We start from the raw sequence: 16,184 nt of genomic DNA, 5'->3' as shown, positions 1-16,184 counted from the left end.
AAATGTTGTATATATTGCTCATCTTTTCATTTGGAATTATCATGTAACTTTTAGATAATTCATTTATAATTGTTGATATGAAGTGCCTTGGTCTTGGAGTATGTGCCAATTAGTTCATTGATGATTGAGTTTTATATGGACTATTATTGCTCACAAGCCACAAGATTTGTTTTTCATTTTCTTCATAACTTTTTTTATTCTTTTTATAAGTTCACATTTTATACAAAATTTCCTTTGATCTTTCTGATAAACTAGATGATTGTTTATTCATGAATATTATAAAAAAATCATATAATGCTTATAGTATATATATATCCAAATCCAATCACCAAAGTATCTATTTACCACATGGATTCATGAGTTTACACATATGTTGTGCTCATTTAGGTAAAAAAAAAATTTAATTTTAGGTCCAAAAACAAGTTTTTCATTTGTAAAATTATGAATATTATTGTAAAATTTATTCAAACCAATAAAAAACACTGTTTTTACAAAATATAAATAAAATAATCTAAAAGGAAACAAAAGTAATCATGATACAGAATGAAAGGAAACGAGATTGAAAGTTACAAGAAAACAAAGGAAAAACCAATCCTTTTATCGGTGAAAAATGATGAAAAGATGAAAGTATTTAGATAAAAGTTAATAGCAATATGATTTGAAACTCCAAAACAAAAAGCAAAGAAAACAGAAGGGTAAAAAGAAACTTCCCAATCACATGAAAAATTCATAGAACATGTCTCACCACCACCACATCACTGGCCTCCTTTGGCTTTGATTTGAGATTTAACTCACAGTAGCACTAAGTATATCTATGAATTTAGATATATGTTATATATATATATATATATATATATATCACTATTTTCAACTCAACCGTACACTAAAGACTTCCACGTAGACCACGCATAGCATTATTTTCCAAGAATGGAAAAACCAACCCTTCTTATCATACCCATCTCTGCACTCTCTCCCTCTTCACAAAACTCCTATCTTTTCCTTCTTCAATCCTTTCTCAAGAGAGACCCTTACCATCTCTCTTCTTCTTTCTTTCTTTCTTTCTTCTTTCTTTCTTCTTTCTTCTTTCTTCTTCTTCTTTCTTCTTTCTTCTTCTTAATTAAGATCTACTCATTCTCTAGCTCTCCTTCTTCACTTCTTTCTTTCTTCCATAATTCATCTGTTATATATCACTCATCATCTTCTTCTTCTTCTTCTTCTTCTTCTTCTATAAATCCATCTCTCTTTTTTCTTCTCCTCCTTTTTTAAGAACCATTTCTTCTTATCTTCATCCTATTCTCTATAATTCAATCTTTTATCTCTTCTCCTTCTTCTTGTACAAATTCTCTCTCCTCTTCACCTCTATCACTTTTTCTTTCTCCTTCTTATACTTCTAAAAATCTTTCTTCTTTCTTCTTCTTCTTCTTCTTCTCTTGTCTCTTCAAAACACACACACACACACACACACACTCATCTTCTTCTTATAATTTACTTTTGATGGAATTAGTGAACTCCACTGAGCATCTATGCTACGTTCGTTGCACATACTGCAACACTGTCCTCGCGGTAATAATCTCTTCTCTCTATATATCCCTCCCTCTATCCATCAACCATACTACACATCCTCCTCAACACTCTCAGATCATAGATCTCTCTCTCTCTCTCTCTCTCTCTCTCTCTCTCGTCGCTCTCTCTCTCTCTCTCTCTTGCATCCTCTACTCAATTAAGAAAACCTGTATTTTGCATATTACAGGTTGGAGTTCCATGCAAGAGACTCATGGACACAGTCACTGTCAAGTGTGGCCACTGCAACCATCTCTCCTTCCTCAGTCCCAGATCATTACTCCATTCTCTATCCTCTTCTTCTTCTTCTTCTGATCATCCTCACATCACTTTTCAGGTACAATAAAATTCTTTTTATAATTAATTAATTTTTCATCATACAATTACCTAATTAAATCTGTTTATCATGCAATCATAGTGGTACATGCAGCTACTGCAGGAAGAGCAGCAACCAATTACCTCAGTCTTCTTCTTCCACTTCCACTGATCCTTCAACTCCATCTGCACCATTTGTTGTTAAACGTATACCTCCTTCGATATCATTTCATCGTCTTTTTCTTCAATACATCTTCTTTCTTTGATTCTACATTTCTTAATTTCAGCTCCAGAGAAGAAACACAGACTTCATCTGCTCTACAAACTGTTTTAGTAGATATGTATATATATATATATATATATATGTATATATATATATCTATCTATGTTTATATCGCTCTAAATGATAAAATTCATGACGTCAATTATCGACCGTTGGATGCACGATTCAACCGGCGACATCGATATGATGATTATTGTTTCTAACATTATTGATCTTAATATATGAATAGATGATGAAAATTTTAATTTGTAGAGAGGAAATTCAGAGAATAAAAGCCGAAAAGCCCAACATTCCTCATAGAGAAGCATTTAGCATGGCGGCGAAAAATGTAAGATATGCATGCACTTCATATATAAAACATTGAACTATATATAGTACTCAAACTATCACAGTATCACTAGTGTCTTCACTAATGTTTTTTTCAATGTATTTTGATCAGTGGGCAAAATGCGATCCCCGAGCTTCGACTGCTGCTTCATCTTCAGTAAAAGAAAGACCGGTAAAATTATTAATTAACTCTTCTTGTAGAAATACATGTTGTATTTATGATGATGTTCAAGATGATAGTTAATTTGGTGTGTGTTTTTCAGGAGAGTGCTAATGGTTTCATCATAGAGAGCTTGAATGCATTGAAGTAACTTTGAGCAAAAGAATTAAGTTATCAATTAAGACATGGCAGATCAAGTTTAGTGTATGTTTGCATTCTAGTTATATATATCTAAACACTTTTGTTTGATGTTGTACTTGTGCTTAATTTTCATGTGTTCCTTAGCTTTGTTTCTTAGCAACTTGTTTTTAAATGGTTGATTATGAGTTATAGACATGGTTATACATAAAAGTTGTGACAAAAAGACGATAATTGATATTTTAATTATAGACAAAAGATATAAAATAATGATATATAGACACCATCACTACAATAGGCGAATAGTAGTATAATTAATTCCCATATAAAAGGTCGCACTCGAGTGTTCGACTTTTCAAAACATAGTTGAAGATTAATGTGTATGCGTGAAAAAAAATGAAAAGAAAAATAGATGCTTCACTCAACAACTAACTATGGCCATTATTTTGTTTTAAAAATAGATTAAGTAATATATTTGTTAATTATTTTCTTTATTTCATGAGAAACTTTCTGGTTATTAATTTTGTTTGGAATTAAATACTCAAATTTGTTGATTGAAAAAGTTACTAATGTTCTTTTAAGGGTTATAGTTTATAATTATAAATTTTTTTGGGCTTATATATGAAAAAACATCAAAATATACTTGAATTTAAGTTTAATTTAGCATTACTTTTTTATTTGTTTCTTGAGAAAAAAGTTGTTGGGTTTGTTTCTAATTTTAACTCAAACTTTACAAATAATGAGTTTCAGAATGTTAATTTTTTAAAAAAAAGGGGGAAAAAATCAAAATTTCATTGTATTATTCTTTCTAATTTTTTTTTCAATCCATATGTTTTAAAAAATATAAATAAATACTGTCCATTAAATAAAATAATTATAGTATTAAGTACACCTTCATCCATAATTTTTAATATCATACTTAAAAATTAACCATAAAATCTAAAAATACAATTATTTTTAATATAAAAAATAATTTGTAGGGGTTCAAATTTAATTTCATTGTTCCCTGTTTTTCTGTTTTCATTTTCTGTCCAAAAACAAATCATTTGCTAAAAATAAAGTAAAATTCAAAAATTAAAAATATAAACCATGCGTATTCCAAGAATAAATATAATTAACTAAATAAAAAAAGAAATATTAAATGAAAAAAAATTAAAATACTAAAAAAAGGAAACAGGAAACAGGGTAACCAAACATATGGTAGAAGCTCTATTAGTAAATTCTCAAGAAACACTACAAATTTCACCAAATTTTTGTTACTGTATTTATATATACAGAGTGAATTTGACCAAATTATGACTCAAATAAACAATTTAACTTTCCTCACACCAAAAATAAATAAATAAATAAAAAAAATAACCACTGAACCATTGAAAATGAAGCTTATGTACAAAGTCAAAAGAAAGATTTACACCAAGCAACATATCAGTCTGGAATTCTTCACAATATTAACATTTCGATGCTGAGATTGAGATCGATCATTACGTTTCCACGAACATCATTATCTAAAAAAATTAGTAGGTAAGAATGTCAGATTAATAACAGTAATATGGTAAAAGAAAACAGATAACAGAGTTTTACAGATTAAGGTAAAAGTTTGATTATGGTGATAGTTGAGAAAAATTAATTACCTTTCCGCAGACTGGGCAAGCTTCACTTCTCTCCATCCATTCATATATGCAACTTAGATGGTAATCATGGGAACATTGCAGTGTTATCTTCGGGTTTTCAGGAGTATATTCTGCAAAATCAATGATCATGTGATTGAATATTTGATGTAATCCTTGCATGACATGAAAATTGAGTTCAAAAACTAAGAATTATCATTTATCATTCAGTTCACAATCTCTGTATTTTTGCTTGATTCAGGCATGTATCACTAATTTAGAAGTATCAAGAAGTCATTCAGCAAAACAATTTCTTTTTGTGATGTATTGAGTTATAGCCAAACAGTTTATTTTTGGGAATGAAAAAAACATCGTCTTGGTGCAAGGATCAAAAACTATCTTCTTAGTTAACTGACAAACATGATTACACAAACATGTTTTTGAGTTGAGAGACCAACATGAATATTAAAAAAATAGTTCAAGGACTTAAACAGCTCATGGTTCATAGTTTAAGCTTCTTCTAAGTCAAAAGGACAAACATGAACATGTTTTAAGTTCAAGGACTAAAGTAAACATAAAGTTATATTTCATGATCAAAATTGCACTTCCACATTTTTCTCCCTGTCATTATATCTACTTTTTAAATACTAAAATTTCTCATAAAAAGAAGACTCTTGTTAAGATAAAAGAATGAAAAAGAATTTATTATGGTGTACCTTCAAGACATGTTGGACAAACATCTTCATCTTCAGTCGGACAAAAATAGTATGCAGATCCACTTATCTTTTTCTCTGGAGAACGCTTTTGTGGTAAATCAGAACAATATAATTTCACTCCACATTTAGATCCATCAGTCTTGACTTCTCTCCCTGTTTCAGAACAGGGTTCATTGCAACAACCTCTCAGTGACTGAGTATCCTCATGAGATTGGCTTGAAAACTTGTCACGCTGTGAGAGAGATACATCATCATGATGTGCTGAGAATCGAGGATCATCAAAAGCCAGAGGTCTCGGAGGAGGATGGAATGAATCAATAGCAGAATAGTCTGCATCTCTGCTGGTAAAAGCCGAAGGGCTTGCTCTCCCAGCAGGTAAAGGCACAACATGCACGTCTCCGCTTTGGAATAGTGAAATGTACTGTAAGATGAAAAAAAATGGTACAATTTGAAAGAATCACTTCATAGACACTTCATTCTAAAGGAAAATAATCTGTTCCAACTCATCTTTGGAATTAGACAGTTTAAAACTAATGAATGTTACTGCTTATTGGCAAAGCCAAGTCAAGAAAAATATTAATGAGTTTGCTATAAGTGACATGCGGAACCAAAAACAATCAAAGAATACCATTCTATAAGTGTAAACAAAAGGAGAAAAGAAAATAAGTACAAAAGGGATGATATGAGAATGCACTGAGGAAAAAAACAAAAAATATCAAACCACGAGGTCTCAGAAGAGGATTGCACGCTCAGACCAATTAGAATTTTCTTGGCAGTGCTTACTCTGTTCATCCACTTCCTCTATGTTTGCAAACAGAGTAATCAAAGAAAGCCACTTCAGATGATGAATCAATCATTCTAATTATCAAGACAATGTACAAAAATTTACCTCAAAAAATGAAAACTAGATGAAACATGTTTTCAGGCTAAAAGAGATTTATAAGCAAGCATGGAAGTAAAGGGTCACAGTTTCAAAGCAAGTTGTATAGCTCCAAATATCACCAAGCGACTTTTCAGAATGATGAACTTTCATTATTCATGCATTCACCGAAACAGTCTAATCAAAATAATTAAGCACAAGGTTAGATGCATTTCATCAAACTTTTAGGATGAAAAAACCCAAGTCCTACAAATGACGAGTAGTGCTACTGCCTACAAAGATGATCAAGATAATTTGATAGCATAAGAGTGAAACTGATTTTGAGTCTTTCGATGTTAGAAAATGCTAAACTTCAGCTTCTTATTGCACAAGTGTGAAGCTGATTTTCAAGGGGCCACTTCTCATTGTATCTATGATTTTTCAAGCTAATCTCAAACTAACATGGCACCTCCTATAACATAATAATGCATTTAATCATCAATAATCATGCAACACCGCCAATCTACTCCTTCAACACATTCAATCTTCCACTATCTAAATCATGGCAATAACCAATCAAGAGTGAGAAATTTATTCATCGTCTATTTACAGACAATTACCATATCACTTGATTATCAAAATAGAAAAACTAACACAACTCTGCAAATAACCACAGAATTCAAAACATACATACCCCATTTCTAAATGGTTGAACAAAGCTGTTCAAAGGGGGGCAGATACGTCGACGAACAGGTGATTCCCGCTGTTCGGGTGCTTCCTGTACACGGAAACAACACAACAAAGCCCCCATGCTCCAAGCCTTTAAATGTTAGTGAGAAGTATATGCCTTTGTCTTCAATGAGAGAAAGGCTACACCAAATACTCACTAGTTCAACCTAAGAAAATTCAGAACAGCAACACTGTAAACACACCCTGATTTCCATAACCCAAAGCATCATACTCTAAACCTAAAAAAATCAATACCGAGATCCCATTACTTGAATTTTGAGCCAAAATTAGGGTCAAAATTCAAACTCAAATACCAATCAAAATCCAAAAAGGAAAAAGATAACAAGATCTCAAATTCATATGAAAAAACCCATCTTTCCACAAATTACACGCCAATAAACAAAAGAACCAATAAAAAAAATGCAAAAACCACATCAAATCCGAAAAAAAAAGCAACAAAAACCAAAATTAAATCAAAACCTCTCTAGAGTCTTGGATGGCAAATAGAGCATCAAAGGCAATTGAAAAAAGAAAAAGGAGACAACTTTTAGAGATCAAACAAGTCAATAATCGATAGGAATTGAGATCAAACCTGGATTGCAAGAAATTCTTCGGATTTTTCGCCCAAAAAAGAGCAATGAAAAAGAGCGCGGAGATAAATCCCGCAAAACCCTTTGTTCTAGTCTGACAGGAAATAGAACTCCTATTAGAAGGTTGTTTTTCATATATACCCCTAAAAAGTTCAAAATTGTATTTTTTTAATATCTTTATTAGGTGAGTTTTGCATATGAACCCAGAAAAATAACTGAATTATATTAAAAACAAATAGTTAATTTGTAAATTTATAATAATTTTTTTTATTCATTTAAGAAAATTTTAAATATGACCAGAGATTATACTGGATCATATATACTACCCAATTTTTTTTAAAAAAAAATTGATTGATTCAATTGATAAAGATTTGTTAGATTTTGGTATATATATATATATATATGACGAAATGTAGAAAGTCCGCAGTTGGGTACAGTGCAAATTAGGAAGTGTACAATGTAAATTAAAGAGAGAGGCAGAAAGATCAACAAGTTGATTGGTTCTGTTTATAAGCACAGTATTACAATTTAGCTGAAGAGTATCAACTGTTGGATTACAATCCAACAACTGATAACCAACTTGTATAGATTTTAAATCTGAGGATGTACGTAAAAGACGCATCCTCTCTCTCTTTCTCTATATATATATATATATATATATATATATATTTGACAAGGTGAGTAGCTAAGTCAAATGAGGTCCGCACTGATACAACTAAGATAGTCTTTCAATACTCGCTTAGCCGGTCACAAAAGTGGCACACTTGCTAACCAAGTGAAAGGTGTACGGTAAATATCATCTTTATCTTAATGAGAAGTGTATTTATATTTTTTAATATGTTTAAAATAATTTTTCTTAAAACCTATAATTTATTATTTATACCAAAAAAAAATGTATTTAGATTTCTCTTTTGGATGAAAGTTTTCATTACATAAGTCATTAAACACTCAATTTATTTTTAATGAAATATCAAATGTGAAAAGAATAAGAATATTATTTTAACTTTAATCCCAATCTAATGTTACATTCTATCTAAATAAAAATTAATTTATGTTTGGTGTTGCATCAATGTTTTAAAATAGTTTTTACTAAAAAGCAATACTATTCGATCGACTAGTAATTAACTTTCCAACGAATAAATTTTAGAAATTAATTAATGTGTAATTTTGAAATTACTCATACACCCTCACTTTCCTTTAAAAATATGTTTGTGTATATATATACATATATATTCCTCTAAGAAATAAAATTATTTATTATATATGAATAACAAAAATCAATTGTATATATAATTTTTTAAAAAAATCAATGCTTGAGTCAACATAATTTTTAACTAGATAAAAATTACAATTTTTTCAATTTCTTTAATTTCTGAATATATATTACTTAAAAAAAAAAATTATGCAAAACAAGATAATGCATAACTATTAATTAATTTCATTTCCTTTCACAAGATCATATCTCAAAACAAACTAAAGAGAATTTAAAAAATGATAGAAATTTGAATTGTTTAAAATGTAATTTTAATTTATATATACATAAAATAAAAAAACAGCTAACCGATTCTATCTCTTATAAAACTCTCAGTATTCCAACTTAAACTAATTTTGATTTCAAACCAACGAACTCTATGCTAATGAACATGTCAAAACATGCACTCTGATAAACTCCAAACACATATAGCAATGCACACACATAAACATAAATATTTAATTTATTAAATCATAAGGACATCATCAACAACCCTCTCATACATAAACATCATCCATACATATATATAACAATGAAATTATACATGAAAAACTATATATATATATATATCAAACAAATTAACAAACACACAACTTCTCAAAAGACAAAGTTGGACTATTTTCCCCTGAGGTTTCTAAAATAACCTCTAGGGTTGGTCTCAAAAGATCTCCTTGGAATGAATATTGTGCCATTCCTTCCAGGGGCCTTCATCATCTTTCTAGAAACCCAAAAGCACCAACTGCAACAAATACAACAACAATACAAGAAAATCAGAATGAGAACTATTGGCAACAACTCACTAAGGTTTTTGGTGAAGATCAAGGCTACTGTGTTCCCCAAGAAGTGAAGAATTAGGGTTAGGGTTTGTTGAATGAAGTCCAACAAGTGACCAACTATATTACTGATAAGTTGCTCTGCCATCTGCCTTCCAATGATCATTATCTCTATCTTTGACAACTATTGTTAGAGACTAAGAAAGACTTAAGGAAGACTTATATATAGTGGTTCTTTAAGTTTTCTTTTTGATGTGATGTTGAACAAATGAGCAACGAAACCTTATGAGGTCTATTTATTCTGGTGCATGTGTGTTTCACACAATCTTTTTATAATTATTCCTTTTTTCTTGTGATGCATGTCCATTTAGCATATATAGTATTATTAAAAATCAGGTTGCAAGAGTACTGGCGTATCAAATAATAGTTAGGCTTTAAACTTATTTTTTTATACGATAAGGTATGAGCTTGTTTTTAGTGATGGATGTGAAGCTTTAATTTATCTCTTAATATGGTCTTTTGAACAAAATTAAATCTCCAGGTTATGTGTATGAAAATAGTGTGTATATATATATATATGATGAATTTATTTAACTACTAAAGTTTAAAGTGAAAAATGTGATAATGGAGAACAACTGATACTCCAGTGGCATCTTATTATAAAGGTGAATTATAGGCAGTTTAGAGATTGAATCCACTTGGTATAATATTGTGCAAATATTTAATAATATTATAAAAATATTATACAATATTTTTGTAAATAGTGTACAGTTCCTTTATATGAATACAAAATATTATAAAAATAATATACGATATACTTCTATATAAGTTTCTCTACCACCTAATCAGCATCTTCTCCATCTTTCCTTTGCTACCAATTCTTTGAGACAAGGAAAACAGGAGGAGATTGAAGCTTTAATAATTGAAGCATAGAGGAAATACAAAATTATATATGGTGATTCTTTATTCTTTATTACTTTTCTTTTTCTGTTTTTGATGTAATGTTGAACCAATGAAAAACGGAACTTTATGAGGAGTATTTATTCTAGTGTGGGGTTTCATCGTTGTCTTTATATTTTTCTTTTTCCAATGCACGTTCATTTAAAGATTTTTATTTTTAATAAATATATGGTGATTCTTTATTCTTTATTACTTTTCTTTTTCTGTTTTTGATGTAATGTTGAACCAATGAAAAACGGAACTTTTTATGAGGAGTATTTATTCTAGTGTGGGTTTCATCGTTGTCTTTAGTATTTTCTTTTTCCAATGCATCGTCATTTAAAGATGTATAATAAATCGGGCAGTCGAGGGGAGCAAACGAATCGAGTCGAGCCGAGCTTGAAATGTTTAATGATTGGTTCATTGGACTAGCTACGTGCCGCCAGCCTCGATCTGCCCATATCTTGTAAAACCTCGAACTCGGCTCGAGATAAGTAAAAATTAAGCCAAGTGAGCTTAACTCAGCTTTTGCTTTATAATAAAAACTAACTAAGCCTCGAGCCTGCTCCAAGTTAGACTCTCAAAGAAGCCTCGCTTATGATAAAAACGAGGAGCTCGCTAGAACTTTCGCTTCGAAAAGCAGTTTTAAAAATAATAAACTCTAATGCCTATTATTAATATTTAACACATGAATTTATTTATATTTAAGAAAAATGCAAGCTCGCTTAGCGATTCACGACTAGTAGGTTTTATTATTAAGTTTATGTAACATATTTGTTAGTAGGGCTCGCGAGCAAGCTCATTTACTAAGCTCGCAAGCTTGGTATATAAGTTTATTCGTGAGTCTGCTCACGAGCTTGATAAACAAGCAGGCTCGTGAGCTTTAACGTCGCTGATTTAATAATTCTAGCTCAAATGTTGTCTGAGCTCGCGCATTGTTTAATAATTCGAGATCAAATGTTAAGCTCTAGCAACTTATTTTTATTTTTCACTTTTATATTCACCACGGACGCTATTTACTTTATCTATCACTAGCTAACAAACACACTCAAAGACTAAAACAAATTAAATCATTATTAATTATGATTCTGTGAAGCATATAACTTCAAAAATACATAAGAAATGAAGTAAAAATATAAGATCTCACCAAAAAAAAATAAATTAAATAAAGTTAAAGTGGAAATTTACAGTGCTTTTTTAATTTACTTTATTTATCCATTTGATGTAGAACAGTTAAGCAATAAAACTTTATATATAGAGGTAATATAAAAGCTGTTTCTACCTAACTGAATCATATCATTGGGTTGGGTCATATAAAACACACAAATTGACTTACTGACTCCACTTGGATGAGTATCTGATGAAACAGTCAACCAGGTCGTCGAACAAGATGAATCCCATTATATGTTTAGATAATAATTAAAAATTTCGATAGTTATGTATATAATTTACTTTTTATTTTCTTTTCCTTGAGTTTTGCATCAAATTATATAGTATATAAATATGGACTATTATGAAATATTTGTTGGATTTTATTTAGGATACTAAATTAATATTTATAAATTATAAAAAGACTTTTTGTTTGTGTTCATAAAGCCAGAGTAATTAGAGGGAATTGAAATGTTCCACAACTTCAGTTTTTTATCGTTCACGTTGCTTTCCTCTCTCATGACTTTATTCTCTTTTTAATAAAATCGGCTTATCCACTCTATTCATGTTCCACAACTAATGCTTAACTGCTTCATTAAGGTGATCAACATAATAGCACTCTGAGTTAGTAACCGATTGATCAACTCATTCTCACATTAATTGCTGCAGTTTTCATCTATTTTTCTGCATGTTTTTTCCAAGTTGTTAATTCCTGTTGTTGATCTTGCAATTAAAACTGTTTGATCTTGAAGAAGAAATTAGAAGATATGATATGAAGTTGATAGAAGCAAACAAGGCAGTATAATTACAAGAGATAAAAGAAAAGAAAGAAAAATAATATCTAGAACACATAAAACATAAAATTTATTAAACCACATATATCTCAAACTAAGAAATTATACATAAAGAACTATATAAATTAACATTACAAGACCATACTCATACCATATATATTTATATATATATATAGATAGATATATAGATCAAACATGTATATATGCATGCATGCATGCATGTGGATCTATAGCAAACACACAACTTCTCAAAAGACAAAAGTTCCTAATTCCTATCCCCTGAGGTTTCCAAAGTAACCCTAGGGTTAGCCCTCGAAAGAAACTCCTTGGAAATGAGTGTGCCATTCCTTCCAGCCTTCTTCATCATCTTTGTAGAACTAAAGCAACACATGCAAACTACGATGGCCAAGGAACGACACGGTGGCCTTTGTCATCTTTATAGAAGCTCTAAAGAAATGACTAAAACAACCAAGACAAGAACGACAACAGGTCATCATCATCTCTATAGAAACTCTAAAGAAATGAATGCAATAGCTAAAACAATGGTAAGACAAGAACAACAACAGCAATGCTAGAAAGGTAAGAATGAGGAGTATTGGTACAAACAACAAATGGTGAGACCATTATATGAAGCCAGTGTTTAAGTGTCTCATCTCTTGTCTCTGGTGGCACACAACTCATCAAACTTTTGGTGAAGAAGTCTGCTAAGTTCCCAAGAAGTGGAGAATTGGGTTAGGTTTGCTTGAATGAAGTCCTGGCCTCTCTTTCACTTCTCCTTCTTTCTCCTCCAACTACTTCTGCCTTATGATGATAAGTGTCTTGACCATCAGCCTTCTAATCACTTTCATCTTCTCCATCCTTTGCTAACAAATTCTTTGAGACGAAGAAAAACAAAAAGGAAATTGAAGGTCTCGATAAATTGAAATAGAGAGGAAGTGGAGACTGAGTATATAGTGATTCTTTATTCTTTATCTTTCTTTGTGATGTAATGTTGAACCAATAAGCTTAGCAGTGGAACTTTATGAGGTGTATTTATTCCGGTGCGGGTTTCACTCAATCCTTGTCATGTCATATCCCCACTGCATCGTTGATTTATATATATATATATATATAAGTGATAATAGACTTAATAACCCATCACACGTGTACCCTCACTTTATTGAGCTTTGGAATTCAATCTTTTAAGTCCTTCTTGTGAAGATGAACACTATGTACAAAGTTCATATTATTAGCTCAAGAGGCCATTAATTCATTTATATATTATTAAAAATCATGTCGAATATGTGATGTGTTTGTTTTATACATACATATATATATATATATATATATATAATGGTTAGGCTTCAACTTATTTTTATATGAATAATGTATAAGGTTGTTTTAGTGATGGATATGAAGCTTGATTTATCTCTACTGGCTAATAGTGGCCTCTCAAACAAAATTACTATCCATCTCTTCAGGGCTGTGTGGTATATGCATACTATTTTGTCAGCAAGAGATTGAATGTATAATAATTATTATATTTTTGACTTTGATCCTCATGCAGCTTTATTATTATTTCTTTTATAAAACACCGCCACTGGTAGTTAAGAGAATATACTTATCATCACTAAGAGTTATTATTTACCTGCTCAAAACCCTCTATATAGGAGGGCTTTAACACCATTACCAAACACTAGCCAGGTGGGTCCCATTTATTTTTATATTAAAATGTGAGATGGACCACCAGGCTAGTGTATAAACGAGCTGAGTGTCCCGAGTACGGCTTTTGTCTAAGCTCAGCTACTATTGTTTTTAACTATGCCTCAAGCCGAACTCGAGTTGTCTTATACGAGTCCGAGTCGAGCTTGAGCCTACATAGAGCTTTAGGTTCAACTTGTTTGCTTGAGAAAGATCGGTTATGAAAAATACATCATCATAGTAATTATTATTATTAAAAAAATATTGTTTTAAAATTAATATTGAAATTTTTTATAATAAAAGTTATAAATTAATCTTATTTTTTCTTAATTTTATACTTAAAAATTAGTGTAATATTTTTGCAATACTTTATTATTAATGATCCCACGTATAACGATGTTAATATTCCTATAAAAGTTTTTATAAATACTTTACATAAATGAGATTGTTGATGATATATAAATAATTCTATTAATGATTTTTATAAATAAACTTGTTAATGATACTATAAATGATCACGTAGTCTAAATGTGAGCACTGCGAGAGCACCCATTCTGTACGATGTCTTTAAATGCATACTATAAACGCAGTTGTTCATCAAAGCCGCTTGAGCTTGGTGGTGTTTAAACTCGATTTGTTTACCTTACAAGCTTTAATAAATGAGCCGAATCGAAGCTCTTAATGAGCCGAGCGCCTCTCGAGCTTTTAACAAACGATTTGGTTCATTTCCATACCCTAGGGGACCATCTCCATTAAATAATAAATTTAAATATTTTTATTTTTATCACACACAAATTAAGTCTATCCAAAAGGACATAATAATTTTATTATTAAATTAATAATATACTTTAATTATTTTAAATATTTAGTTTGTAATATAATTTTTTAATATATTATTTTATTATTTTATTAATAATATTTAATATTTATTAAATAATTATAATGGTGGGAGATAGCCTAATCAGCTATGAAGTTTAACGAAATGATTGCGTCAAAGTCCTCATTTTATAAAGATAACCATTATGTGGAGATAGTTTAATGGCAAGTTAATTTGAAACGAATCACTGATGGAAGTACGTTTGAGTTGCATCAAATCTCTGTGGATAGCTACGTTTTAAAGTTGACCTTAATAAACACAAGAGACTAAAAATAAATTATTATTATTATTATTATTATTATTAATCAGTGAAACTTAATTACAACTTTAAAAATACATGAGAATTAAGATTAAAATATAAGATCCCTACTAAAAAGCTAAAATTGTGCGTGTATCATAGTGCTTCTGTCCTATTATCCATTTGATGTAGAAACAAATGTGAGCAATAAAGCTTTTATATGCAGAGCTCACCTTAAGATTAATTTCTTTTTCCTTTTTCCTTTTAAAATGAACTATCTCGAACCATAGCCAGTGTGGTATATATATACATGAGAATGAAGTTGTATCTAAAGATCTCATATAAAAAGTTAAAATTAAATATTTATAGTAGCTTCTATATCATTTATTTTTATCCATTTGATGTAGACAAACGAGCAATCACCTCATATAGTAGTGCTGCCCATCTTAGGATTAATTTCTCTTTAAATGAGCTATTCAAACTATAGTTTGTATGTGCATATATAGGCAAGGGTACATGAGAATGAAGGTTATAATATACTGGTGACCTCAAAAAGTTAAACTAAAGATTTGAGTAGTGCCTTTACTTATCTTATGTTTTATCCATTTGACAGTTAGCCAGAGTTGGTTAAATAAAGCCTTCTATATAGAGCCCACTTTAATTAGGAATGGGAACTCCTTTTTCTTAAATGAGCTATCTAAAATATAGTTATATATATATATATATATATATATATATATATATATATATAAAAGAGGTGCGGTCTTCTGGCAAATGTCCCCATTTGATAATCGGTCAGTTTTACCACGATTCCAAAATAAATAATAAATTCTTGACCCACCAACTCCTACGTGCCTCTTATCTCTTTCTTGGGTCCTCTCAGAAGTTTTGGTGCAGATGTTCATAGACTTATTTTCTATATATATATATATATATATATATATATATAAAAGAAGAACTTTCATAGACCACCCCAGGAACTCACACCCCTATGATATATAAATTTACATAGTAGTAAACCAACTACAAATTTTAAAGAGCACACAATTGACTACCACAATCACTAAAGGCATTGAAGCGATTCCTTTAACTTCAAATCATCGTGCAATCCACCTTACACTATGGTTTCTGCCAAGCTTGGAGTTCACACTGGGCTGCTGACATTACAGCTTCCGTAAAAATAAAACAAGAAGTTAAT

General features: G+C 30.4%; 2 protein-coding genes and 1 long non-coding RNA gene across 3 annotated transcripts; 1 reads left to right on the top strand and 2 right to left on the bottom strand.

The window, feature by feature from the left end:
• The first annotated feature begins 1,415 nt into the window (after positions 1–1,415).
• LOC120279264 (protein DROOPING LEAF-like) lies at positions 1,416–2,980 on the top strand. The gene is made up of 5 exons (XM_039286154.1): positions 1,416–1,563; positions 1,751–1,897; positions 2,388–2,486; positions 2,598–2,657; positions 2,749–2,980. The coding sequence occupies exons 1-5, from the start codon at positions 1,495–1,497 to the stop codon at positions 2,794–2,796; spliced, it is 423 nt and encodes a 140-aa protein (XP_039142088.1). The 5' UTR covers positions 1,416–1,494; the 3' UTR covers positions 2,797–2,980.
• A 1,029-nt stretch (positions 2,981–4,009) lies between these two features.
• LOC120270766 (E3 ubiquitin-protein ligase At3g02290-like) lies at positions 4,010–7,338 on the bottom strand. Its single transcript, XM_039277839.1, has 5 exons — positions 7,287–7,338; positions 6,660–6,861; positions 5,107–5,527; positions 4,415–4,524; positions 4,010–4,288 (listed from the first exon to the last, which is right to left on the bottom strand). Exons 2-5 carry the CDS (start codon positions 6,774–6,776, stop codon positions 4,265–4,267), a joined length of 672 nt encoding a protein of 223 aa, XP_039133773.1. The 5' UTR covers positions 6,777–6,861; positions 7,287–7,338; the 3' UTR covers positions 4,010–4,264.
• A 1,643-nt stretch (positions 7,339–8,981) lies between these two features.
• LOC120278601 lies at positions 8,982–9,544 on the bottom strand. The gene is made up of 2 exons (XR_005541742.1): positions 9,365–9,544; positions 8,982–9,275 (listed from the first exon to the last, which is right to left on the bottom strand). It is a non-coding gene; the product is annotated as an uncharacterized LOC120278601 (long non-coding RNA).
• Between the last annotated feature and the right edge of the window lie 6,640 nt (positions 9,545–16,184).

The sequence above is a fragment of the Dioscorea cayenensis genome, chromosome 2 (assembly GCF_009730915.1).
Source record: "Dioscorea cayenensis subsp. rotundata cultivar TDr96_F1 chromosome 2, TDr96_F1_v2_PseudoChromosome.rev07_lg8_w22 25.fasta, whole genome shotgun sequence".
NCBI classification, from domain to species: domain Eukaryota; kingdom Viridiplantae; phylum Streptophyta; class Magnoliopsida; order Dioscoreales; family Dioscoreaceae; genus Dioscorea; species Dioscorea cayenensis.
The sequence above is the reverse complement of the archived record's forward strand: the minus strand, read 5'-3'. Positions and strand labels throughout refer to the sequence as shown.

Excerpts from the sequence above, each read along its gene's own strand:
- LOC120270766 (XM_039277839.1), bottom strand. The coding sequence starts at position 6,776 with ATGGGGGCTTTGTTGTGTTGTTTCCGTGTACAGGAAGCACCCGAACAG. Across the intron at positions 5,528-6,659 it reads TTCAACCATTTAGAAATGGG|TACATTTCACTATTCCAAAG; the intron begins GTATGTATGTTT and ends TTCATCTTACAG. Across the intron at positions 4,289-4,414 it reads CTTGCCCAGTCTGCGGAAAG|ATAATGATGTTCGTGGAAAC; the intron begins GTAATTAATTTT and ends TAATTTTTTTAG.
- LOC120279264 (XM_039286154.1), top strand. The coding sequence starts at position 1,495 with ATGGAATTAGTGAACTCCACTGAGCATCTATGCTACGTTCGTTGCACA. Across the intron at positions 1,564-1,750 it reads ACTGCAACACTGTCCTCGCG|GTTGGAGTTCCATGCAAGAG; the intron begins GTAATAATCTCT and ends TGCATATTACAG. Across the intron at positions 1,898-2,387 it reads ATCCTCACATCACTTTTCAG|ATGATGAAAATTTTAATTTG; the intron begins GTACAATAAAAT and ends ATATATGAATAG.